Source organism: Dermacentor silvarum, chromosome 3 (assembly GCF_013339745.2).
Source record: "Dermacentor silvarum isolate Dsil-2018 chromosome 3, BIME_Dsil_1.4, whole genome shotgun sequence".
Taxonomy (NCBI): Eukaryota; Metazoa; Arthropoda; class Arachnida; order Ixodida; family Ixodidae; genus Dermacentor; species Dermacentor silvarum.
Window position 1 is genome coordinate 182469665 of NC_051156.1, and position 27167 is coordinate 182496831.

Sequence of the window (27167 nt, forward strand, 5' to 3'; positions counted from 1 at the left end):
CGGTGATGAATGAAGAGAACTAGTTTCCCAATTGCAATTCCTTGAATAGAGGTACTATTTCTTTTTCCGTCCATCCTGCATTATATTCGGTTTTTAAAATATATATATACTTTTTCAATTTTTCGCGACTCGAAAGTCGCCCCCCGAGTGCAGTGTGCTCAGGGGCACTATTCGCCCATTCCTAGTAAGTACAAATTAACAACTGTCTTACTGCATGAGAAGCTAACTCACATAGGGAGCATAGTGAGCCTCACACATGCAGCACGACTGCATACATCCATTTTAACATGAATTTGATAAAACCCGAGGATACCAAGATTGAGCATACTTGACCGCAGTAGGTCCAAGATATGAGCTAAAGGAGGAAATAATGAAACAGTCTGCAATCTGACAACACAATTTTTGGTGCTGCGTGGACTTTAAACGTCGTGCACCCAGCACGGTGTCTCAAATTGATGAAAGCATGCACTGATGCCATGCTGGATCTCACTGCACTTCACAATTGAAGGCTTCTTTGAAGTGCCTACAGAAGCCTAAATGACGAACACTAAGAGCAGCAGTTCTGAAAATCATTCCCGAATGCAACATCTGCATTGCACTCACCCGGGTCCACCTCGCATGGGTCCGCCGCGACCAGGGCCCCCACGACCCGGTCCGAAGCCACCACCACGGCCGCCCATTGGTGGGCCTCCTCCGCCCATGGGTGGTCCACCACCTCTTCCACCCATCGGTGGTCCTCCTCCACGACCACCCCGGTCGCCACCACGACCTCCACGGGGTCCACCCCTCATGCCACCCCGCATCCCTGGTGGCCCATTATCGGGACCTCCAGGCCCGCCAGGACCATCGCGTGGGGCTGAACATCGGTTACACTGAACACGCCATGAAAAGTTGTTGTTGCCACATGCCCTGCAAGGAGATGGGGAGATTAAGAAGACTATGTTAGGCCTTGTAGATGTGGACTGACATTTTGGGGAGTTAGAAGCTGCTTCATTAAAACTTATGAGTAAGTTGGTGTGTGCCTCGTGTAGATTCATAGCTGCAACAAGTATCAGCACTTACGGGTTGGGGCATTTCCAGTCTCCGTCACGGCCACCCATGCCACTATCAGGACCACCTCCACGGCCTCCTCCACCACCGCCTCCGCCGCCTCGGGGGCCACCTCGTCCACCCCGGGGCCCTCCACGGCCACCCATGCCACCACCAAAGCCACCGCCAAATGGAGTCTTGCGCTGGGCTAGCTCCACATTGATCTTGCCACCCATGAACTCTTTGCCTGCACAATACAAGTGATCATCAGAAGCCACACAGTGCTATTCCTGGATGAGTGGAACTTCTTAGAACAGTGAGAGTTTGAACAGGACAATGGCATCTCATGGTGCAGATGTAGCTCTGTGTCAAACTATCAAATACCTTAAAAAAAGAAAGAAGGTGGGGGAACTGGCGTTAGCACATGCAGGAAAATAACAGAAGCAAGCGTGGAGAGAAAAGATGTGGACTAAGGCCCATCAATATGGCACCAACTAACGAGACCATTTACAATCTTCTAGGCATGTGAGAAATCTGGCTAATCCTTAAGTATATGCCCTCAAAAGGCCTGCTTTAGAAGTTAGTGCTCCTGCCAACAGAAGCTTTTTTGAGCTTATTCACTCTACTGAAGCTTGTACAAATGCTAGTAGAGTGTAACGGGCATATGGCACTGCAGCCTACAGAGTGCCTTGTAGGAAGCATTGTCCTTGCGACCAGTAATCCTAAATGTGTAACAAAAATAAAACAAAAACATACAAATCAAGATTGCATAAAAAAAAATCTATTCAGTACACTCACCATGAAACCACGTGATGGCTGAACCGGCAGTAGGAGGATCATCATAAGTGATGGTTGCCTCTCCCTTGCCTTTGCCCGTGATCTTGTCCTTGTAGATCCAGATCTTGTTCTTACCAGTCTTCTTATCAATCTGTCAAACGATCAAGGTGTCAAAGTCGGCACTATAAGTTGCACATCAACATGCAGTACCATTAAGGGCCAAACCCATGTATTATGTATCATACAGGTGCATTGTGAATACACCAGTCTATTTCATGCCCATTATGTTCACACAACTGAGTTTTGTGGCTGGCATCCCTCACCTAACCTAACATGCCATCCTGCTGCCAGTGTTACAATGATGAACACCGAAGCCATTCAATCTGTCAACTGTTCCCGTGTGTACACTTTGAGATGCTTTACGAGCCTTGTTGGATAAAACTCTGGCCACGAACATTGTTTCTAGTTTACACAGTCCTTTACGCGATACAAACTATGTTAAAGCTTCACATTTCAAACCGGGAGAGAAACGCAAATGAGCTGCTAAGGTAGAACTGCACAGAATGATGAATATACTCTCTGCCTTTTTCTTTTTTGTGCAAATATGGCAGCACTGGTATGTTAAGTGCAACATCACGAATTTCGAAGTAGCTTTTTCTTTATTTATGCCTTTGTCACTCAGTAAAAGTACCTCATACTTGCAAAGTCGGGCTTTTCTAGAATACAATGCAGTCTGCCTTTACCGAAGAAAAAAAAGAGGGAAGTTCCCCAGCCAAACAAGAGGGGAGGGGAAAGAAAGAAAAAGTGAAGCCACACCTTGATCAGTCCAATGGCACCAAAATGCTCAGCCAGCTGAACCTCGCCAACATCCTCTGGCAAGTTGGAGACAAATATGGTGTCGGCCATCTCCTCGGAAGGTCCTACAAAACCAGGGCACACTGCTTTAGCAATGATGGCCTCCACAGCGCTGAAGTGACAAGTCCCAGGCGCACAGGCAAATAGCACAACTTCTGAAACTACAGGAGCCTGAGCTAGGCCTCAGTGGCTGCTAGGAAGACCTGTAACTGAATTGAAAGTTCTCTCGGGGCTCCACTTCAACACAATCTTTAATCCAAAGTTGCAGACCGTTTGCCTTGAGCAGATGGTTGCGTATCGCATCTTTAGGATCAGACAGATTGTTGGTAAATTTGCTTAGCACCAAGAATAGAAGCAAGATGCTTCCAGTGCTGTAGTCGCAGAAGCGGTCTGCAGGTTGCTCACACTTTGACTTGAATATAGTGTCGGAACACTAGGAAAGTTCTTACTCTTCCATGCTACCATTTTAACAAATTCAGAAATCCCTTGCATTCGCTTTTCTTTGTTTGCCACAGTTCGTGAAACAAACAGGCATACAACATTTCTAGATACACAATGGTGTGCAGCAGCTGATAGAATGGGGAAAACAGTAAACAAGCCCATCTTTTCAAATTCAAGCACCTGACCAAAGACTAAACCACTGAACTGAACCCTTCCGTTACATCAATTTGTGCTGAAAGAATGCCATTAATAAACTTTAGTTATGACCTCAGACGCTCCACAAATACAACTTTATGTGGAAGCACGAGAAGAGATTCAGTGTCCCGGTGCATAGCTGCTAACAGACGATTAGTTAGAACAGTGCTTAGCAAAAACCATTCATGTGACCACTGAAAGCATATTTTGTAAGCTTTGCCTTGTGCACTTACAGTAGTTCGTGTTAAATACAGCTTTTATGAGTTGTTTTTACAGGAATAAGGAACTTGTCACAGGAGAAACTGGGCACAGCTTTCTCAGAGGTACGTTGACGGTCCCAGCCTTGTCTTACGAACGCTTGACCCAAAAATGTGGCTCGTTCACATACTATCAGGTGTAACCTTGTCGAGGTCAATTGCAAATTTGTGAACTAGATTCTCGCACAGACCTTGACCTATGCACGCAGCATCCTATATGCAGACCAACTCTTTTGGCTTGACAAGGTTGTGGTCATCTTTAAAGCAAAGACATTCTGCTTCAAGCTATGCTAAAAGGCGGTTGCAGTTGGTTAGCACATTTACTTATATTCACAGGTATGACCACCCAGTTGCAATGGCCATGAAGACTAAAGACCATTCCGTGCGAAGCAGAGCAACATTCCTGCAACCAACTAGAACATGACAGTGAAAACTATACCATGCCACATACAATATTCAGCTTGACCTCTTTTGATGTCTTTCCCCCTCGCTTACTAGGGAAGGCAGAAGTGTACGCTTGTGAATTTGCGTATCTAACTGTCTAAGCAGTAATTCCCATTAATGCAGCCCTACATGTAAGACACTAGGCCAATGACCTGCATAGTACAGACTGATTTGTGGAAAACCCTTTGCTGAGGGTAGTATAAGGAATGCTACCCCATTTGCAATAATTAATTGAAATCTTTAACAAAATCGTTTGCTTTTATCAGTAATGAAAGGTTACCAACACCTATCTACTCAGGCATCAGCCTAGTGTCCTACATGGAAGTCTTAGCAAATTAGCATTGCAGAAGATAGATGACAATTACTAATCATTCTAAATTTAAATGCCGATTTCAATAAAATCATTTAGACCATTATTTATGCTTGCACGAATAAATTCTAACTGGCACCTTTATTTAAAGAAAATCCCATTTATAACAACGTTCTCTCAACAAGTGTTAATATGTGCAAAGAAGATAATGCATTTGCACGAATATAATGAGGAATGTCTAGACTTCGAATCGGAAAAAATTCAGAATGTATTGAGAGCTGTGACCTAAACCTTACGTTAACTCCCCCCAATCAATCTTGATTTATATTCTGCGTGCCAAAACCACTGTTTTGGGGGAATCTGGAATAATTTTGATCACCTGGAAATCTTTAACGTACACCAATGTACAGCATATTTGCATTTCTTGCATTCCGCCCCCACTGGAATGCAGCAGGGATTCAACCCCCGACCTCGAGCTCAGCAGTGCAATGCCACAGCAACTGGGATACCACAGGTACATTGGATATGGAGTAAACTCAATTTTGGAGAAGGCTTAGAACCTCGGTGAGAGCTTTATGAAGTGAACTTCTTGATGGCAGGAAACGAAGGTCATTAAGTAGCGAGTGCAACAAACGGAAATGGAGAACCTATAGGTGTAATGAACTGATCCACTACAGATGTGTCCACATCACTACATTCGACGACAGATTTTGCAGACTCAAAAAATTTGGACTTGATGGCTATTCTTGACTTCACAAATCCATCAGTGTTTCCATAGGGCTCATGCATTCCCGCGAGACATTTTGCGTGAAGTTTGATTTTCCAAATTAAAAAAAAAAAAAAAAAAAAAGCTCGTTCCAAGCCACGCTACCCGATCTTGGAGGCCACCATGTTGGATTTTTCACTGGATTGAGTTCCAGTGGCCCACTCTGTAGCCTCCAAGATTAGGAGGTGCAGGCTATCAATAGACCTTGTATCAATAACGCTTGTGTTCGTGTGTTCTTTTGTCTGTCGTCTTCCTTGTTGCGCCGTTCTGAAGCCATGCAATAGACCCCCCAGCATGCGCCGTCCTCCCGTCTCAGAGGTCATGGACGGCACATTTTCTTTTTTCGGTCAGCACTATCTTCATAACCACTTTGCGGGATATTTTTTAAAGTTTCGGTGGCTACTTTGCAGATGGCGTGTCTCGGGGACGTTGAATCTTTGTGCGGCTAGGCACTTTTGTGATCAGCGTCGCCTGCTGTGCCTTCACGAGAGCCAAGTGACTCGAAATAACGGGGCTCGTTTCTTGTATCTCCGTTAGCACCGACTGGCAATGCGGTGATGCTCTTGTCGCCTGTATACGGAGACGTCAGTCTTAAGTAAATCCAAGCAAATCTGATCGCCTCCTAGCGTAGTATGAGGCAAATCATTATTACAGATTTTTAATGGCACTCTAAGCCTAATAAATTTTATTTTTGGGGGGTGAACAAGCTTTTTGAACTATTTTTCGGTTCCCGTAGGTCCGGAAAACCAATTAGTGACTACTGCAGTACACGTGTGAGCATAGCATGAACACTGGCACAGGTGGATCATCCGTACTGATAGACCAGACGGTTTTGTTCCATGCAGACAGCTGGATTAGATTGTTAGTTCACCATACTAATATTACACCTTTTTTTTTCAGTAATTGAATGTTTCTTATATACGTTATATTCGTGCAAATACTGTAAATGACTACAACTAAGCCCAGACAGCAAACTGGACCTTGCGAAGATTGTAATTACAGGCAGTACATGCGCTCTTCTATACCCTCAGAATTCAAATAAAATGAAATTCGTCAAACGAATCACAGCACTCACAGGAGAGGAGTTGCACTTTATGCCTGCACAATTTAACATGCAATGCTTTCGTGAATTCAAATTTTTTGTGCCTCTTCCTTTTTTGTATACGACATTGAAATTAGTGCAATACTCAAAAGTAGCAACTCCTCGCCAAGACGCACAAATAAAGAACCCATGCAAGTACCCTGCTTGCACCATGGTGCAGTGAAAAAATTATGTATGGATGACCATACCGTAAAGGGGGCAAAAACAAATTGTGTTGCAAGACACCTCAAGACTGGTTTGCTGGACTATTCACACTGAATGTTACGCACTCCCACTACAGCACACTGGCGTTGCCTTGTTTCTGAGGTATCTGTTCTAACCGACAGCACACACACTCAAGACAAAAAAATCAAACCTTCGACTTGGAATGAAGTTAGTCACATGTAAGCCAAACAATCTGGTGCTACCACAATTCATTTTGGCTTGCACAAATTCTTGCCACAGCCGTTCGTAACCTCCAAACCAGCACTGACACACCAGAGATTACACCACTAAAAATGGGCAGCTTTCCACGTTTAAAAAACCAGCAATATACGGTACGCAGTCAATGATTGCGTGTATAAGAAGTCTTGAGCATAAGGCACTAATAACTTGCTAGTGTATCCACAGCTCTTAAGACATCACTTTGCAGGGTTTATGCGATGCTCCCAGGCATCGACTGTTCGAATAAGGCAGGAGCTACTAGTACGGTTCCTCAGTGAGCTTGCACACACACCACAGCAGAGGTAATGCAAAAAGCACAGTATTCACAACTAAGCTGAATGTAGCTTCTCCAATGCCATTTTCTCCAAGGTGGCGGCTCTCTTGCTGCAATGAGCACATGAGGTGCCTGCTCTCTGCCTATGGCCACTGAGGATTCGAGCGAACATCACGCACGACCTTGTTTGACAAAAAGGGGTGTACAGCTTCCTATCAGGGAAGCAATGCTCAGCGGCAATATACTGCACACCTTTCGCTTTACCCAAACACCCAAACCAAGCTTGTAAATTGCTTTGCTGTCTGCAGTTTTCTGGTTGCAGCTTAACACACACAGTTGTGGTTCAGCTGAGAAGCCAAAAGTGAGGGATCAAGGGATAGCAGACATTTGCTTTGCAAACACAGCTTGTCCTTCAGGCAAGCTTTCTATAGATTAAGTTCATGAAGGTTCCTTTGGTGCCTTTTAGCCGCTTATACAAATGTGCTAGGCAATGTAATATAAGAAAGACACTGACAGAATGTGAAATGAAGGAAGCTTCAAGCTGGCACCAATGCTACGTAATCGCTACGAATAATGAAGGCAAAAAAAGGTGCCCACATAAGTCAGATATAAAGTGCACGAAAGCACTGTCATGCTACGTTTCATGTTTTAATATCTTGACCCTTTCGGTGTCACTGATGCATCGGTACGTTCTTTACTCGCACGTGCACAAGTAACACAAGTTGGCGAGTTCCGAGGCGTTTCGGACATCTGCTGTATATTTGTAGAAGCACATTTTCTCCTCAGAGTTTCTGTTAGTGGCTGCGGAATGTGTGTGGGCTTGTTGCACTGCATGCATCTGCAGATGGAAGGAGTGGCTCCTGGACATTGTACACAGCTACAGCAGCAATTCTCTGTTCAAGTATTCGTGCCAGTGCACAAGGCCACCCAGGTGCTCTTGTGTGTTTCTGCCATCTGTCGTATGTTTAAGGGTTTCTTTTTCTAAATCTTGTCTCCCATCTTCATTAAGGCATGCCTCCTTTGCAGAGATGAGGGTGCTCCTTGTTGGTGCGCTTTCTTCAGGATGGCTTTGCCCTCTGGCATCTCTTTTTCATCAGTTCCGCTCTTTGCCTTGCCTGGTCGAGTTCAAATAAACGAAACCACTCCTTCCTTTGAGCGTGGCCGTGTGATCGCTTGGTGACGGATGCTTGCGCGGTACCTTAAACTTCCTTGGAGCAGTGGCTCTTCCGACTCCGAATACAAGCCAAGCTCGGATGATGGCTTGTCATCCAAGAAAGAGGAAACTTCAACCGCATCGGATTCTGACCTTAAAACACCGCAAAAAAAACTGAGAATGATGGGGCATTTCAGTCTGCTGTGCTTTTTATTATTTCGTCTAGTAGGAATGTGAGGACCATACCAAGGGAGGATTTGCTATTATTCGTGTCACTTTCTCCCCTTCTGCCTAACCAAAATTAAACCACTGTGTCCTTTTACATCACAGAAAAAAAAAAAAAAAAAACTGAATGGGTGACGAAGCCACAGCAAATGCTTTTAGTATGTATGCAATACTATATATTCCTTGTCAGTCAGCCTGACAGTTCCTGTTTTTTGATAACACAAGTACCCTGCCAGGTCTCATGGCATAAACACGTACACGAAGCGGGCAATACAACCAATACAAGTTTCACGTGCAGTCCATACACAAGATTCAGGACATTGTGCTATACCACCACCGACATTTTTGTGACTCACTTGAAGCTGCACTGCTTTGTTTTGCGAGAAATATCGAATAAACCCGAAAAAAAAAAAAAACCTCCGTATGCAGCTTCTTAAACTTGCTTGGACAGGACGAGCAGAAAAAGAGCCCGAGGGCATTGATTCTGCACAACTTTATGCTGGCATGCACCAAACAATGCCCGCCGGTGATGCTTTTAACAGCTTACCCAGCTGCATGTCGCACAAGCAGCACACATCGCCAGTGCTGAAGAAGCCATCTTGCACCAAGACAAGCTAGTTTAACACCGTACACACCATATATAACTAGTTGAAGCACCCAGCACAAATGCTTTGGAAAACTTGAACCAGTCTTGACCATGCCTTGCAACACTGACCATAACTTCATAAGCAAAAACAACGTGCACTAGCTGCACAAGGCTTTTGAAACAAGAGTAGTGCAACCAACAAGTATTAAGAAAAAAAAAAAAAAAGTGGCTCTTCACCACAGAGGAAAATGAAATAAGATTTCAGTTTTGGGGAGCTTCTACAAGTCCTCAAGGACGGGTAAACAGCATACGCTAGGTAATATGCACGTATAGGTAGATATATAGAGATAAACTCAAAGCAACACCATGAGGTGAAGCTGTTACCTTTGTTGTAACTTCCCCTGCCACCGGGACCACCTTGATTACTAGAGTGTGAAGCAGACATCGATTTGTTAGGCCTCCCTCCTTGCGACTCTCACGGGCAGGGAGTTTGCACCCCCTGGCATCTCCTGCTCTCATTATACAATGGGTCCCCGCCTCGGACCATCCTGGCCAAGCCAGGAGGTCCGTCGAGGCGGGGGCCAGAAAAGAGAACAGTGACACACCCTGCAACGCCCAAGAGCAAAACCAGTGCGCGCCAGTGCAGCGAGCCCCGTGTTACAACCCCAGCCGTTAGGAACCAGAGGGCACTGAAAATGACCCGCAGCATGAACCCTATTAGGCAAATGGTGCTACCGTAACCCATGACCAGGTGCCCACTACAATACACGAGCTAGGTTGCTCGATGACAACAGAATGCTGCACCTTTAACGCAGAACGTTAAACCACCATGTCGCAAAACCTCATTTTGCACACTTCATGTTGGGCAAACCATGGTTCTTTTAACACCCTCTGTCAGCATGTCTAAAGCAGCATGGCCGATTAGGCCTCTTGCACGCTGCACACACAAACAGCCAATGTGGACATCGTTAAAAGCCCGCTGTGTCATTCATGCAGGCAAACCCAACACTGTTGAACCTCTAGCATTGGTACTTTGAAGAGACAAATGTACGGTGTGTCAAGGCAACAATGGCTGCATTTGCAGTTTCTTTTAGCACCCTTTAAGTGAACCTCGCGATTTCGTGCTTGACAGGACCCATCTTATCGTGGAAAGCACCTGCACTTCACATGCACAATTCACTACACATCTTACATCATTACTCTTACGTAAACAAGTAATGAAACTATGCAATGATTTTGTCAGCAGTTTACAGAATTAATGCAGAGTGCATTTACACGAGTTACAAGCAGTTGTGAATCACCGAGGAAGAATTTTACAGTATAGCATGAACACGTACTTGAAGCCACCTCTTCCTCCCCGATCGCCAAACATGCCTGGCCCACCTGAAAGAGCACAAAGATAAAAGCGCAAATTAAAGCTTCGGCTACTACTGTCACAAGACAGTTGTAGAGGTGTGCGAATAATCTGAATTTTATTGCTGACCACAGATGCAGTTATTTTTGTAAATGGCCACAGAACAGTGGGCAGCATGAGAAAATAAAGATGTTTATATACACAGCATGGCCTCAAAGCATGAGCAGAAATAACACAATAAGGACCTCCCCACAAAAAGCAAAGACATTGCTATAATAATGAACCTTTCGCATTAGTCACTAGTCTACACAAGAATGGTAAAAATCTGAGCAGGCAGCAACGCAAGCCACCAGATCAATGGCCACAGCCATGACTATTAGTGGTCCCACGCGAAGCAATGTACTACACTAGCAAGTGACTGACAACTAAATGAAGCTTTTTAACTTGCCAGATCCCCACTGTGCAGGCACACAAAGCAAAGTGAACATTAAGCAGGGCAAGGTGCACAACAGATCTGGCAATGGAAACATCTATTTTACATTTGCAACAGGCTTGGGGTGCAGGCAGGCAGCAGGTCAAGCATCCTGTGAGCACACCCACCTTGGCCACCGCCATATCCACCGGGACCCCCATATCCTCCTGGCGGTGGTCCCCCGTAGCCGCCGCCTCCTGCGCCACCTCCTCCCGAGGGCGGCCCAGGTGGACCTCCATGGGGTCCAGCCATGCCCCCTGGGGGCCCTCCTCCACCCCGTCCATAGTCCCCACCCCCATAGCTACTGGGGGGCCCCGACGGTGCACCTGGCTGAGGGGGCTGGGGGGGACCACCCTGGCCCCCAAAAGCACCGCCTGGCTGTGGCGGTCCACCGATTTGTCCCGGAGGCCCCTGGGCCTGCCCATAGGGGGCACCACCTGTTGCAGCACCATAGCTAGAGCCGTAAGGTGTTGCGCCAGCACTTCCATACTGGTGAGAGCCTGGTTGTTGCGGCTGCTGTGGCTGCTGGGGTGTCGGCTGTGGGGCACCGTATCCGGCTGCAGCTCCGTACGCGCCCTGGGCTGCTGGCTGTGGTGCTGCGTAGCCCGCTGCAGGAGCTGGTTGTGCTTGCGCCCCGTAGCCCGTTGTGGCGCTGGGAGGGTACGCAGCCGTGCTGCTGGCAGCAGCCGGAGGAGGTGCCGGAGCTGGCTGAGCTCCGTACCCTCCGTACGTAGCACTTTGGCCTGCACATGGGACAGCCCCATCGCAGCTCAGTGCCCACAACTTCCCTTCTAGCACACTTGGGAGAGACGGAACACACCACTCCGTCTGTAGGTGGGGCACACATCACACTCTTGCCAGGTATGCAGGAAAAAAAAAAAAAAAACACAAACCACTTGGCTCACTTGAGAACCAACCAGCACACTGCTGGCAAACCCTGCCGCTGCATGCCAAGTACATTTACCAGATTACAGCAAGGAACAATGCTGTCATGCCAGTGCAAACAGCAGTGCAGCTTCTTGTATGAGCATTAATCAATCTCCAAGTACTGCGCTAGAATAGTAACCAAATCTGGACAGTGGCCTCTGGAGAAGCACTATGGTGCTCTGCGACTTACAGCACGTTTGAGACACAAATATAGAGTAGAATCTCGTTATTAAAGGTAGAGGGGAGGCCAGAATTACTTCATTATATCCATTATTGCATCTACTGCACCACGAATCTTTATGGGGATTTCAAGCAACTTTTTTATATCCATTATTTTGTTATAACGAGGTTTGACTATACTAAATAAAAGTGCCGAGACTTATTGCAAACATAACTGTAAAAGGAAAATGATATTTTAGGAAGGTGGGGGAAAAGTACAAGGGCAATGCTCCTTTTCAAAATATTCGCACACCTCTAAACAAGAACAGCACAGTCCTCGACAGATGTAACAAATTTCAGCACTTCATGCAAGCTTTTCACATGGATGCTACACACTACAGTTGAATCTGCTTCCCATTCACGACCCATCTTGCACAGCATATGAATAAAAGCAACCAGTGAAGGTAAGAAATGCAGCGAAAAGCAAAGTACCCCTTCTCACCCTGTGAATAAGAGTTAGGCTGTTGGTAGCTACTGTATGACTGGCTTTGCTGCCCATACTGGTCTTGGCCATAGGTGGTTGCAGCTGGTGTGGAAGCCACATTAGAAGTGGCACCCCACATGGGCTGTTGCTGAGGCTGTTGAGGTGCCGGCTGCGGCTGCTGAAATAAAGGCAGAAGCACTTCAAGTTGGCTTGCATTGTTCAGCAAATAGATACAGACAAGTTTTTTTCGCAAGCTGTATAGTAGTGATAGATGGAGCAGCAAGTGTTCTGTTTCAGTTCGTAAATAAACAGTTTAAAAGGACTCTAAACAGAAAAATAGTATTAGCAAATTATTTTTCTACAATTCACCCAAAAGCCTATCAACAGTGAGAAGAGGCTTGCGGCAACGCTGCCTTTAAGTTCCTGCACCAGCTCTTCTCAACACCAGATTATAACAGCATCTGCTGACGCGTTTGTTGGTCGAAATGGACTACATTGTATCATAAGCCGAAGATTCAACTTTGCATTTTCAAAACTCTTGCTGCCCAACGACTGGGGGTTTCAGTGTCCCGTCAAGCTGCGCGAGGGATAAATACAGATAGATGAGCACAGTGGCTTATATGAGAAGGGGGGTGGTGTAGTAAGCAAAAGACAATGCCGAATACATTGTTGGAACAAACACAGATAAGCACTATGCAGTTGGACTACGTACTTGAAAGTGCTGTCCTTTGCAAATCCATCTTTTTTTTTGCTGCACAACACTTATGCTCGATAATATAACAAAAATCTGCGCACACTAGTGAGAGCTTTTCAATCACTAAAGGCCTCACGTGCAAGAGACTAAGTACACTGCAGCTTACCCCGTATCCCGCAGCGGGCTGGGTGTAGCTAGCCTGTGAGTAGTTTTGATCCACAGTTCCATAACCCCCATAGGAGCCATACCTGAAAGAAATGTTCATGTTGAGAAACAAACATGACTGCCTGTTCCCTAACCTAGAGAAAACAGACTATGCACATAATTGTTCTGCTACCAGAAATAATGACCGCCTCAACTGTAAATGAATACTGTATGCCAGGGGTCTCTCCAAGTTGGGCACAACCTGCACAGCTCCACCAACAGTAGTGCTGCGTTTTCGAAGCAGGATTGCGGGTTATGCCTGGGAAACTTGCAGGATTGCAGGTTATGCCTGGGAAACTTGAAGTTGACATCAAGTTGTCCAAAATTTTCACTGTTGGTATGCAAACTGCTTGCACTCAGGCCAGGCACACAAGCTGTTATATGCATGGTGCAACCAAACCAACAATGGCAGAAAAGCCAAGAGGGCCATGGTCCTTGCTGCCCACATTTTTTTAGACCCCCTGGTGTGCAAATCAGCACGATTAAGTCTTTCTCTACAGCCACAAATAAGCTAACTTTCAGGGCTTGTATGTTTAAGTGTTCGATTTCAAGATGCATTAGTCGCAACATAGAGCACGATGCATAAAACATTAGCCTAACGGTGTTTTTAATGAATTTCAAGCAATAATTAGACTTCAGAATTCTTATGTGAAATGATTTAGCAGCTTAAGAAGCGCAAACTTATCACACGACACCAAAAAATAAATACAGAGATTTGGTGGCATGAATCTTAAAAATATTGATGCCCATGCTGTGGAAAATACATGGCTTTGCAAATGTGAAAAAGTGTGCACCTATGGTGCAGGGACCATTTACTTTGACTTTTTGCAATAAGTGCTTGATTCTGTTCTTCCTGCATTCAGTGGGCTCATGAAGCAGTGTTTTTGAAAAATTCTGTAGTTTCACATACCAAAACCACTGACTGACAATGACGCATGCCACAGTGCCCCCGGGGGGCCTTTGAATTATTTTGACCAGCAGGGGTTCCTTAATGTGCACCTAAACCTAAGTACATGAGCGTTTTCACATTTCACCCCCACTGAAATGCGGCAGCATTTACGACGACCTCGAACTCAGCAGCACAAATACTGTGGCAGATGGTTGTGAAGTCTGAGAACATCCAATAACATCTACTATTGCGTTTCATTTACTTGGATGGGTAAGCAAGTTGGTCACCTTAAATTGATGCTAAGTGTGCTTTATCCTAGCAACCAAACTGCTAGTCAAGCTTCTATGGCAAGTTGGTACGACATTGACTGCATGCCCATGAAACTCTACATGAAAAGGAATTTTTTTTTATATACTAAGTTGCACTTGGTATCAGTCGAAAATGATACTCAAAACACATGCCCCTGAGCATGTGCCAATTGTTCGAGGTATTGTTGCAATCGTTACAGGAGTGTAGACAGCCTGCTGTGCCTTCACTGCTGCTTTCACTTACAATCCGGTAGCTTGGTCGGCCAAAAATCATGCTGCATTGCTTGCTTTCGGAAGTGCAAGGTGCACTGGAGGCCCGTTTCAACGACACATCCACGTCGGAAGTTCTATTTTTCAGGACTCCAATGTCCAGAAAATTACCAAATCGGAGTAAAGGCTCATTCACGCCGGAAACTTGGAGGTTGCGCAACCATTTGCGACTGGCGACCAACGCTCACACCGGCAAGTCTTAATCTGCTCACAATTGTATTTCTACATAAAACAAGTAGCAGCATATGCAGACGTCCTGTTTCTGCACATCTGATTGGTTCAGCAGTTTTGCGACTGCCCCAAAATGGCCGTGCACGACTACTGTTGGTCATTGGTATGAATGAGCCTCACAAGTGGTCTTAATTTTGTACAGCGTATGGCGCTGCTCGTAGTAGAATTCCAATGGCAGTGTATTAGATGTCGAAAAGTTGTCAATCAAATTGATCCATTTCTTATCGTTCAGTAAGGAGAGTTGATGGGTTTTATTGGGGTAAGGGCAGCCATTGCCAAAGAGCGCTAATGCCTTCTGCATAAGCACAAATTCCGCAGGGAATGTTTCAGTTTACATATGTGCATTCATACACACTTTCGGCTTGCAATGTTACTGCGTGCACATGGTTCCTGTGCGAGACGGTGTAGTATAAAAATGGAAAATTTACTTACCCAGCTGCTGCAGGCTGGGAGTTGCCGTAGCTCCCGTATTCTGAAAAATAAGCACGCCAGTTCAGCCTCCATTAAATGCGTGGCAGGTTAAATAGAAAAAGGCAGCAAATAATATTTAACGATGTTTCATGTCTAAAACCCAAACGTGGACTACGAAAGACAAGTCCCCGGGGGGGATTAAAATTGTTTAAGGCGAATAAATGCACGCACTGAGGAAAACGCACACTAGAACACTAATCTGGTTTTCTCGGCGATGTATACGTGCGAACTTTTGATTCCGCAGCACTCCCAGGAGCGACAGTTTCATGAAACAGATCAAAGACAGCTCTATGAACACCTCGGCAAAGTTAACAGGGGCAAAAAAGCGGCCGCACCCATACGCCTCCGCTGAAGGATTCTTTCGCGTTTTACGAGTCGACACTGCGGACGCGGTGACGGCAACGAAGGCGGGAAGATAACATGGCGTCACTAAAGGCACATTAAAAAGAAAAAGAACAAACCCTCAACAGCGACGTAGAACACGTTCGAACATCGATCGGGTATTACCAACGCGCCGCAATACTTCTACCAATGAAACAACAACCTTAGCCTGGATACATCCGTATGATCACGTAGTAGAAGCACTGTAGGCAGAAATTCAGGTGAAAAACACCCGGTGCCTGCACGTCGCGCTCGGGCGGACAGCAGGGAACACGATTAAGCCTAACGCCGGTACACCGGCAATTGAAGTGAAAGCATTTACTTGATCGTTTGAACTGTGCATAGGCTCAGGCATAGCGAGCGTACTGAACAAAAGCAGTTACTTACGTGTGGCGTCAGCCATGTCGAAAGTATTCTTTACCACTTGCAAGATGAAATCGACGTGCGGTAAACACAATGAGGAAGCCGACGAGAAGATGGCGCGGAAAGAACAGAAAGCAACGTCACGCCTTTGGGGGTGACGCTGCCAAAAGATTTTATGGGAAGTCCACTGTGCAGTTGTGGCGCTAGCAAAGTATTGAATTAAACAAAAACTAGAAAGGCTTTGCGTTTATATAAATCAAAACACACGTACGTCTTAAATAATGTGCATTAAATGAGCAAAATTTATTTAAACAAGTTGCGGGCTCAGCAGAAAAATGGCCCAGTTAACATGTCTGAGCATGTTTTAGCGCATAATTCCCACCACTATCATCATCACAAATCTTTAGGTTTTTCGAGAAACTGTGCCCTTGGAGTCACGGTCGTTGGGCTTGTGCGACAATTTGCGTTGTCCTTTGCGTATTTTTGCGCATTTTCAGTACCTTTCTATTAGTAATTAGCAAATAAGAAGATGGCTCGTCAAAGGAGAGCCCCATCTGCACCGTACGTATTATAGTTTTTTTTTTTAAAGACTAGCGGTTGCCGACAACGCAGCTTCGGCAACTCGGCCGCGTGTCTAGTTGGACGTTCTGTGTTAAAAACGTTTATCCATAACCAATTTTCTCGCGCTACCTGATAACGATTTTAATTGTGGCTACTTGTGAAGCGGGTATTCATATCAAAACGGCGGTGTTTTCCTCCTATTGCGTCGGTTCGTTAGCTGATTGCGAAATACCAGTCATTTCACCTGCATACCCTAAAAGAACTCTGCATTTGAAGCTCATTTCTGTTACTTCATTGCTAAGTATTGCAGTGTAAGTGGATTTTCGTGCGCACGTTGCGATTGTGCTTTCTGGCGGTTGCTGAAGTGCGCATCTTTTCGTCATGAGTAACATGGCAGAAGTTAATGAATGAATTTTCCCTTGTCTTAATACATTTCGCCTCGCAGCCTTGCCAAGAAATGATAGGAAAACGTCGTAGATGTTTAACACTAGCTTTTTGTTCAATACTTCAGCTGTACGGAAGACTAGTTGATGCGCATTGGTCTGTAGGCATACTACTTCGCGGAAACACACTGCAGTCATATGGATGTGATATTGCATAATTTATGGCAAATTTGAATGTACTACGCGTTGGAGCTGCGGCGTTAAATTGGGACGTGATACAGAAACACACGTAAATCGTGAGCGAAATCGGAATACGAGTACACTGAACCAACTCGGCCGCAAGTGCCTTCATCTCTTATGTTTCTCTGTGCTCATATTTAGTGATATTAGGCGCAAAACAGCAGTAAGGTCAAGGTAACTTGGTGGCCCTTCCGTGACCTGTCCCAAGCTCAAGCTTGGAAAGTAGATGATGCAATTCTGCTTAACTTTGCTACTGTTTAGAGTTTGGGACACTACAGAGCATTGTGAAGTTAAGGTAGTTGGTAGATTGCACCTCTTAGACCGGTGTCACACGACCAGTTTTGATCGCGATCAAGTCCGATACAGATCGAATTTCTTGGTTGCGATTGGCACCTTTGCGCAGTCCGATACGGATCGAAATTCTCGACTGTGATTGGCTCTCTCGCGCAGCTTGCGCAAAGGTGCCAATCGCAACCAAGAAATTCGATCCGTATCGGGCTTGATCGCGATCAAAAGTGCGCCGTGTGACACCCATATTTGAGACCATACAAGTTGTTCTCATTGTTATCTGAAACTATAACCTAGAAAGAGACAGAAAAAAAAAAAAAACTGGTGTTGATGCCACTTGAAATTTCCATACCAACTCCTCGGGAAGTCATCTTTTGACAATCTTCCTTTGGTGCTGTTTAATCTTTTGTCAAAAAAAGCAGTGCTTATATTCTGTTTGAAAGCGAGACTGGCAACAATGACTCAGTCACTATGGTGTTGTGCTGCTGAACATGAGGTTGCAGTTTCGGTCCCAGTTTCTGGTGGGCTAAAGGCAGTGAAGGCAAAAAACACTCGCATACAGTGTGTATTAAAAGACACAATAAATGCCCTCAGGTTGTCAAAACTCTGCCCATTAATGCAGCATCCCTCATAGGAGTCAGTCTGTGTGTTGTGTTGGGATGCTAAATCTCGTTATATTAATAGAAAGACTAGTGAAGAGTCAACTCAGCAGGTTTTATAATTTTATCCTGTACAAGAAAGGTCCTGCTAACATGTAAACTAGTCAATAGAGCACAGTGGTAGCTCGGATGTTTTTTCAAGATTCATTGTGCTAGTGTCATTAAGCATAAAATTGGTGCCTGTGCTTGTAGACTAAGGCATTTCAGTGCCAGTACACAAATTTGGGGTGTGAGTCCAGCATTTCAATAGCCTTATGGTTGACGGTGTGTGTGTGACTTCATCAGTGCTCGTATTTGGTAATGCCACTGCCATCTAAAATACTGAAATGTGTTCAAGCTGTAACATGAGTACATTGTACACGAGATTTGTAAAATTTTGCTGCATTACTATATGACTGGAAGGTGGGGATGGCAGTACACATAGTGATAAGCCGCTTGATTATGATGTCTTGTGGCGGTGTTGACTTGTAGACAAATGTAGCATTAGTGCATTGAAAGCAAACTGTTTTTTCATGAAAATTTTTAACAATGTGTGATCTGCAGTGAAAGCAGCTAGCATAGTCAGCAGCCACCAGGTTGAACGCTGAGACTTAGCATGTTTAATAAGTGCCATCATGCATATTTAGCAACATTGTCAGTTGTGATAGTCCTAGGAAATAGCTTGGGTGTGTCCTGAACTACAAAACAAACTTGCATTTGACATTTGAAGTCAAGTGAGAAGGAAAACAGGAGTGCCAAACTAGCTTGTGGCATGACACTCTGTCCAATCTCCTCTACAAACACGAGATTAACTACTACACAATTTTTTATAAAAACCCATATGGCTGGCATCACGTTTTTGACCAGATTGCGGCTAGTGCCTGCTGGTACAAATGAAATAAGCAGAAGAGTGTAAATGTACAACTTGCCTGCGTGCAGCTGTCGCATTACAAAAGCAGAAGCTCAAGGAAACTTGGTATCACTAGGAAAGTAGTAGTTCTTTTTTTAATGGAAAGTGTAGGGTTCATGCCCCTTGAATAAGAAACCTGTTTGTTGACTTCCATTTGCCAAGGGACAGTAGTGGAAATACAATGCCTATGGCATTGTTTCCTTTCTTTGTGCTAAAATACCATGCACTGAGGTCTTATGTTGAGGCTGTTTATAGTTAATTGCTTGTGGGCCTGATAATCTAGGCATATTGTTGTGACTGGTGCAGTAGGTGTACTTATGCAGTAACTACTTGCTTCATTTACACTCTCTACACAAAAAAGTCGCAGTTTCACCCAAAGGGCAAAGCATTGATTGCGACAGCAAATTATCAGACAGCTGTACGAAGTAAAGTTCGTAGTTTTATCAGCTGCATAAGCTGCTGTAAATTATCATGCATGCACAGGAAAACACGAACACATCTCTCTCCGTGACTGAGGACACTTGCTGTCAGTACGCTGGCATGATGAATAGCGGCAGCAGCAGAAGTGAATTCTCCTTCGTGCTACCTCTCGCTTAAAGGGTCTGTGAAACGATTTTGGCAAATTTTATAGACGTGTAGGACACAGCTACAGTAAAACATTAGCGCCACAATATAAGTGAAGCGTCTCATATTAAGAGAGCTACAAATGATTACAAGTTTCCTTCCTCTCTAGCCATGCTATTTCTCCTCAACTCGTTCGCTGAGTGATAGGGGGTAAGCTCCGCCTTCACTGTGGCTCTGCGTCATGATGTGACGTTGTCTACTTCTGGTTGTCTTGGAGCCAGCGCGATCCCTCTCCAACATCTCCGCTAGCGTCCTGGCTGTCACTGCCCCGCGAGAGCTATTCAAGCGCGTGCGTTGCGAGCGTCCTGTCGCAGTGCCGAGTGTGTCCAGTATTCCGGTAACTGCAGGCGAGCTGGGCGTCTTGATGGATGGGCGGAGGCGTAAACTAAAGCCCCATCATACTACAACCACTAACACTGTCCAAGTTCGGTACATGCCAGCTAGTTCGGTTGCAGTAAAGCCCTATTGTTATTTATTTCTTTTTTCTTCCCTCTTTTCTAACTCTTATGTGGAGTAATATTTTTTGGCAACAAGTAACGGGTTTTCTGCTGCATGCAGGATGAGGCGGGCCCCTGCGCCACCACCACCACGCCGAGCGGCAGCCGCACCGGCCCCAACCAAGGCGGCAGCTGCACCAACGCAGCCTGTGCCAACCCAGGCGCACCCACCAGCACCAGTGATGTCCCAGCCACAGCAGCCTGGCATGTTTGCTCAAATGGCTACTACAGCAGCTGGAGTTGCCGTTGGCTCTGCAGTGGTGGGTTTTTCTCTGCCATTTGTTCGTGTTCAGTGATTCTCTGTAAGCTTTGTTTGGTTCAGATGTACACTATACCAGCTGGCCGCTTTATGATCTGCATCACAGCCCCAGCTATCCTGTGTACACTATCTGCCAATATGAAAGGGAACACTTCATGTGGGCTCAGACAACGAACCTCGCAAACATGCAAGTCAGAACCTCACTCACTGCTATTTGTTATGTTTTCTCCTGTTGGAAGAATCCATGGGACTTTTCCTGATTAGAAGCACACACAAGGAAGATTATCACCCTTGAACACAAATCCGGTGTTTCCTTTGTTATTGGTGGAGAGTGTAGAAGTGTACAAGCAGCTCTGAAAGATTGCAGGATGTGGTTCCTGCAAAAAGTATTTCACCCCAGTTTTAGCTTATAGCCTATTAAAACAGTACAACATTGTGTAGGTCACGTACACATAGCACATTTGAAATCCAGGCTGTGAGCGCAGGCTCAGGAAGTATTCTGCTTTTTCTAGGATGCCACATCCTATAATGTTTTGACCCTGCCTGTACGTGTGCATCGCGGTCCTCAATTGCAACATGTGCAGGCTTGGTGCTGCTGCATTACAGATAACTTCTTATTTCATCTGGTGAAGTAGTGCAGATGAGGGTACAGAAGCTTGCAGATGATGCCCTTTGAAACTGTGTCTGTTGAAACAGTGGAAACGCGGCAGGGATATCTATCTGGAGTGTCTGTAAACTGTTTAGCAGTGCCTCTGCACAACTAGAATAACCTCTGGTACTTCAAAATTTTTCAGTAAGCATTGACAGTGGTCCAATGGAAGATACTGTCGGAATTGGCTATTGCTACAACTTAGGGTGAGGTTGTGTGACACTGTAGCAAAGGTGTAGAGCACAAGAGTTGCAGGCTAGAAGTGCGAAAATTCCTGCGAAAGCTAATTGACAAACTTTTCATGTCCAACAGACAGCGGTGCCTAAACCTGAGTGCTTAAGTGAGGTGTATGTAATGCTCCACACTTGCATGTATGTCACTGCATTTGTGATGTATCTGTACCACCAGAACCTTGTTGCCACTAGTGCTGGTAACTGTGCTTTAATAAATAAACAGATGAAATAAGCAAAATGGCAGCATTCTCACTCCCTTGGACCATTTCCCTAAAACAGCACAAGCTAAACAGTGACAAAGAGAACACACGCAAAAGTGACAATACGAACACTGGAAAAGAGCTCTTATAACTAAACGTTAAACATAAAATGTAAGATTAGCCGGTTGGTATGGATTTATTTCCCTAACATAGTGCAAACTAAACAATACTACAAGCTCTGGAAAACAGCTCCTAGAACTAGAAATTAGAAGTATTTTAGAAGTCTTCACGAAGTGAAATTGTACCAAATAGTTGCTCAATGTAAGTTACTTTTTTAAGCCTTTGACCAGTCCGACTGCTTGCTTGTGTTCTGCCTTGTCAGGTTCACAGGAAACTTGCTTGTCCGATTAACTGGTTTTGTGCTGCAATATTTGTGGTCCAAGTCATTTAGAGAGGGGAACAAACCGTCTGCTTGTTGCCGAGTTTTGCAACAGCATCCCCTCGCACAGTATTGTGAGGCTGTCCTGCAGTGATGACCGCTGTGCAGGGGTACTGAATTGGAGTGCCCTGTTGGCTCCAACCCGGTGGTGTCTGGGGCTGGGAGTGCACGTTGCAGCCTGTGTCCCTGCCCACTTGGGGGAAACCGCACTTAGTCTGAGCAATGGCCAAGCAATAAATGTGCAATGGGGATGGAAGGACCACTATTCTACTTTTCCCATGTAAGCTCGTGCCTGGAGACACACACCTGCCATGCTTAGACCACAACATTAGATTTTTGTCACCTTACAAGACTTCAATTTACCCAAGCAGCTTAGAGTAGTACCCAAGTTACCAGTAAGATCAGCAATACTGCACGTGCATAGAACCCTCGACATGCTGCTATTTGCACATATTATTGTGGCTCGCATTAATTCCTGGAAGAAAAGTGAATGCTAACAACTTGTTAACGTGACTTTATGTAAAAGGTTATTCCACTTTTATTTGTCTTATCTTTTAGACAGGGGCAATCAGATTGACATGCTCTCTCATCACATTTGTTATGCCTGAAGCACAAAGATTGCGGATGATTGTGTTGTACTTCGATAAATTACTTGTGTGCAGGATCAGTATGAACACTATTTAAGCTTTTATAATATATTATGCTAACAATGGGTCAAGTCTGTGAACACTGATCAAGCTGTCTTCACATACACTTAACAAAAAAAAAAAAGCCCACTGGTGCATGTGTACAAAATTGGATCTTCATGTCTGCAGCAGGTTGACAGCTTGAAATGCCTACGTGTAAAATCTGCAAACTTTTCCTAGCAACTGCACATTGACAACATGTGTTCTGCTCTCAGTGAAGGTTTTTTTTTTTTTTGCCAACAACTTACAAATTCTCCTCTGAGCTTTAAGCTGCTTAGTTATCGTATGTTTTTCAGGCCAGAACCATAACTTGCTTGTATATTGCACAGAATCAATCCATACACTAAAAACGACTTCCACCATTAGGGAGGCAGAAATACCCCCACAATTTTCTACACTTGCCAAGTAACCATGCATTAACCGTAGATTCCTTACTTAACATAACTTCCCTGTCTACATGACACGCAGGTCACTATCACGCCAATTCATTAACATCCTGTGCGAGGACAGGCACCTACAAGTTCTCATTCTTTTCTCGCACAACTTCCGAGTGTAGTTCTCTAACCAAGCCGTATCTACCATGTATCCATGGACAGCACATCAGGATCTGTTTTGGTGCTGTTTGGCTTCACTTTCCATGCACTCATGCATGCCAGTCCTGCAAGGACCATATTGTGATGGGTGGTGGATGGTGAAAAGAAGTGCCCTAACTTGAATTATTCTGTATGGAGGGCGGTTACCTGTACGCCAACTTTGAGTGTGTTATTTCAAAAGCTTTCCTTGCTTTCCACTTTGTGGTTGTGTCTGGCATCGGTGGCATGGTGACTGTGGCATGGTGACTGCAATGCATTGCATTTCTGTTGCAGGGCCACACAATTGGTCATGCCCTGACTGGTAGCATGGGAGGGGGAAGCGCTGAGGCCGCTCCCGCTGCTGCTGCTCCTGCGGCTGCCGCGCCACCTATGCAGCAGCAGCAGCAGCTCAGTGGTCCCTGCCAGTATGAGCTCAAGCAGTTTCTGGAGTGTGCCCAGAACCAGCATGACATCTCGCTGTGCGAGGGCTTCAACCAGGTTCTCAAGGAGTGCCGGCTCCAGTATGGTTAGTAGTGCTCTTGAACCCTTTTGGGGGCGTTTGGATTCCTGGCGGTTGTTGTAAATGCAAAAGCATTTCTTTGGCTACCCTACCCAACTTTACTCTGTTTGTCTGGCCTGAATGCTCTTACCGTATGAAAAGAATTTACAAAAAAAATCTAGCACCTATGAGGAATCGAACTCGGGCCCGCAACAGGGTTAGCAAGTACCTGTCCTCGACAGTATGCCAACAGTTGAGAAAAGGCACAAATTACATGTAACAGTAGAGTGGATTAGCACCGCCACTGTCGTGCTATCGCAATATCAATGCACAGTGTGTTTTGGCTGTAAATGTTATGACTCCAAACAGGTGCACCATCATGCTCCACTCAATAATCTTCAATGGTATGTGCATAGAGGATTAGAAGGCCTCCAGAGATACGCAGCGTGTTTGGCTGCAAAGCCAAATGGATGACACATCGTCACGCTTCGTGCAATTGGCTGTAATGGAGGCTGAATAGTGTGTGCTGTGCAAGTTCTCTCGCATATCTTAGACATTCATCATAAAGTAGTTCCCCAAGAATTTTTTTTATTTGTGAATTGTGTGCCTGCCCTGCTTCCAGTATATGTAATCTTTCCCTTTTGTTTTTGATGTTGAAAAGTTTGCACTAATATAATTGCCATGTGGACCAAACTTCTAGATTTCTGTGCTGGTTGTTTTTGACTGCTATGTCACACATGACCCCTTTCTTCTGCCTTCTGTAACCGAACTTCTGTAACCAGCTACCGAATGTTAAAAACAAAAGACGTATTTCGCTAAGTGATGATGCCGATAGGGCTGACCGAAAAAAAGCAAGAAAAAAAAAGTTTCGTCCCCTAAAGTGTTTTGTCATCTAAGGAAGAGCGGGCATGACCTCCGAGACTGGAGAATGGCACGCGCTTGCATTTCCGAATCTTGGAAGCTATAGAGCAGGTTACTGGAAACCAAGCCTGGGCAAGTGGGCGAAAAACCAAAATGGCGGCCTCCAAGAATGGGTAGCATGGCTCAGAACGAGCAATTTAGTCCGGAAATTCAAATTTTGCGGCCTAAATTCGTCTGAGAAATTGGTCGCGAAAATGCACTAGCTCTATGGGAACCCTGACAGTGCATTTATTAAGTCCGGAATATCCAACAAGTTCGAATTTTTGGAGTCCGAAAAACCCGTCGGCGACTTTACGCGTTGTTGCACGGCAAACAATGGAGCAACATGTGGTATCATCAGAAAGTGCTCTCAACTTCTGAGGTCAAATACAGTGTAGACCGTTTATAACGTAAGTCGCCGGAGTCGCGAATATCCGCACTATAACCAAAGCAACAATTTTCGAGGCCCGCACATATGCAAAACATGTGCACCGAGCTGCCACGCGTATGCGACAGTTGAGGAATGCTGCTAGAACGTTTGCATTCAATTTACAGTCGAATCTCATTAATTTGAAATAATTCATGCGGCGGCGCCTCCGACCGGCATTGCTCCGGCACCACCATAGAGTAAAAGCTTTAAAAAAGCACCATAAAAAATGCGGCGGAAATTTCACCCTCTCTCAAATGGCAAGGTCGCCGATTCTGCGTTGCGCCGGAACATGCGTGTACGTGCCGACATCTCAGCCACGCTACCGTAGCCACGCTAGAAAATGGCAGTGAACCCTTCTTTCTCCTTTATGCTTCCTCTACTTTCTAGTCAGGCGTTGACCTTGCACGCTGCGACTACAGCGCAGAGGGAAGCAGTGGCGCTGTCCCAGGCCAGCCAATGAAACTGCCCACGCTGGCAAACGCCCGCTTCCCCATAACGGCAGAAAACGAAACTTCGGGGTGCTGGCGCCCGGCCGGCTGGAGCGGCGGCGCCTGCACGGCGGCGGGCGCGCACAGTGACAGTCAAAAGTGAGGGAGGGCAAGGGGAGCCACTGAAGCGGCGGAGTTGCCGAGGCGAAATCCCCTTCCCTGCCGCCCTCCTCCCTCATTCCACGGTCTCCGCGTGCACCCTTCGCCATGCCTTGCCGGCGCTGCCCGCTCCCTGAGCACCCTGAAGTTTCGTTTACTGCCGTTATCGTGAAGCGAGCGTTGGGCGGCGTTGGCAGTTTCGTCGCCCTCGCTCGCTATGCGCGCCGTAATATTTCACGACTTGCACTGAAGATTCTGGTTTCAGCCTCACTGGCTGTTCGTTCGCACCACGTGCCCTTCTCCTCCACTTCGTCTATCTTTCTTCCTCGAGCACTCCTTAGGGCACCCGTTTGAGGGGAGCGTTCGCCGTCTCCGCTGACTTCCGTACTCCCAGGCAACTGCACTATAAGCGATACGTGTATACATGAAGCTCTATGGGAAAATTAACGGGAGTCTGAAAAGACCGCACTATATCCGGTCCTGCACTATAAGCGGTTACGTTATAAGTGGTCTATACCGTATATTTGATCTTGTAACATGGCTCATTAGCTTACTGTCATCCTGTATACATAGTGCTCACAAGTTGGCAAAGAAATTTGTTGCCTTCCATGTGTGGAAGCTGTTGTCATTTTCTTGCATTCTTTAGAAAGCTTATACTCATTAGTGGTCAAGGGAACTTCTGTGTTCCCTTGCCATGTAGGTCAAAATTGGTGCTTTAGCTTTCTCTCAAGTCTGTGTGCATAGATGCTTGTCTCTGTTTGGCGGGAACATCTAGATGTGTCATTGTGCTGAAGACATTGTTATGCATTTTAAATGTTCTAGTGCATAACTAGTACATTGGGCCAGTTTGAGCATGCCTTAAATCTTTTGGCAGTGTGTGTGTTTTGCAACTAAAATCGTGGTTTTTCTTCTGTCTTTCATGTATTTTTCAGGTGGAGGCATGTAAATTAGTCAACTAGGAAACAATGCTGTCGGACCCACTTCAAGAACAAGCCGGTTATCAGTGCTGAGGAGGGCATGGTCCTTGCGCACATGTGTAGAAAGTAATAAAAGAGAAAGTTCTTTAGTGTGTCAACGCTTTTGCATCTTTTACTGGCTATGGATTGCTTTTGCTAAACCTTTAAGTAATCGATGTTGACATGCATTATTCAGGAAGCACAACCTCAGGAAAACGAAAAAACACAAATGAACCCTCGCCTCCTCATCAGGCTCACAGAGCAGCTCCACTGATGCAAATCAAAGTGCAGTGGAAGGCGTTTATAATAAAAGCGTAAAAAAATAAACGCACATGTTGGAATCTGCGAAGTGAAGCGTTTATGAAGTTACTAATTAACTGGCATGCTACTAATGGTCGTGGATACAATTGCGTTTTTCATCCTATGCAATGTTAATGCATTGCAGAGGTCAATTCTCTTGCAATTAAATATTTATGCACTAGGCTGTTCACAAGCTATGGCAAGATGCAAACACCAAATCAGGCATCATTATATGCACAGTCTGTGAGACAGCTATGCAGCAGTGTCACAAG

The 27167-nt window shown here is 45.4% G+C and overlaps 2 protein-coding genes and 1 long non-coding RNA gene across 5 annotated transcripts in view; 1 reads left to right on the forward strand and 2 right to left on the reverse strand.

Annotated features, from left to right (window-relative positions):
• LOC119446212 (RNA-binding protein cabeza) overlaps window positions 1-16207 on the reverse strand; it is a 16874-nt gene extending 667 nt beyond the window's left edge. Inside the window, exons 1-11 of one of the 3 annotated variants that reach the window (XM_037710575.2) lie at window positions 16069-16207; window positions 15262-15301; window positions 13094-13175; window positions 12252-12408; window positions 10792-11406; window positions 10175-10220; window positions 9222-9262; window positions 2623-2726; window positions 1828-1957; window positions 1063-1276; window positions 604-909 (exon numbers count right to left, since the gene is read on the reverse strand). In XM_037710575.2, the coding sequence (XP_037566503.1) occupies window positions 604-909; window positions 1063-1276; window positions 1828-1957; window positions 2623-2726; window positions 9222-9262; window positions 10175-10220; window positions 10792-11406; window positions 12252-12408; window positions 13094-13175; window positions 15262-15301; window positions 16069-16084 (1751 nt within the window). In that variant the 5' untranslated portion in view covers window positions 16085-16207. Of the gene's footprint in view, window positions 1-603; window positions 910-1062; window positions 1277-1827; window positions 1958-2622; window positions 2727-9221; window positions 9263-10174; window positions 10221-10791; window positions 11407-12251; window positions 12412-13093; window positions 13176-15261; window positions 15302-16068 lie in introns of those variants that run through there. The other 2 variants (XM_037710574.2, XM_049663996.1) reach the window with 2 other exon arrangements.
• Window positions 5138-9215, reverse strand: LOC125944099 (uncharacterized). The gene is made up of 2 exons (XR_007466127.1): window positions 8188-9215; window positions 5138-8121 (listed from the first exon to the last, which is right to left on the reverse strand). It is a non-coding gene; the product is annotated as an uncharacterized LOC125944099 (long non-coding RNA).
• A 233-nt stretch (window positions 16208-16440) lies between the features above and the next one.
• LOC119446214 (coiled-coil-helix-coiled-coil-helix domain-containing protein 2) lies at window positions 16441-26714 on the forward strand. The gene is made up of 4 exons (XM_037710577.2): window positions 16441-16605; window positions 20247-20445; window positions 23518-23749; window positions 26572-26714. Exons 1-4 carry the CDS (start codon window positions 16574-16576, stop codon window positions 26583-26585), a joined length of 477 nt encoding a protein of 158 aa, XP_037566505.1. The 5' UTR covers window positions 16441-16573; the 3' UTR covers window positions 26586-26714.
• Window positions 26715-27167: the final 453 nt, after the last annotated feature.

Excerpts from the sequence above, each read along its gene's own strand:
- LOC119446214 (XM_037710577.2), top strand. The coding sequence starts at position 16,574 with ATGGCTCGTCAAAGGAGAGCCCCATCTGCACC. Across the intron at positions 16,606-20,246 it reads AGGAGAGCCCCATCTGCACC|GATGAGGCGGGCCCCTGCGC; the intron begins GTACGTATTATA and ends TGCTGCATGCAG. Across the intron at positions 20,446-23,517 it reads TTGCCGTTGGCTCTGCAGTG|GGCCACACAATTGGTCATGC; the intron begins GTGGGTTTTTCT and ends TTTCTGTTGCAG.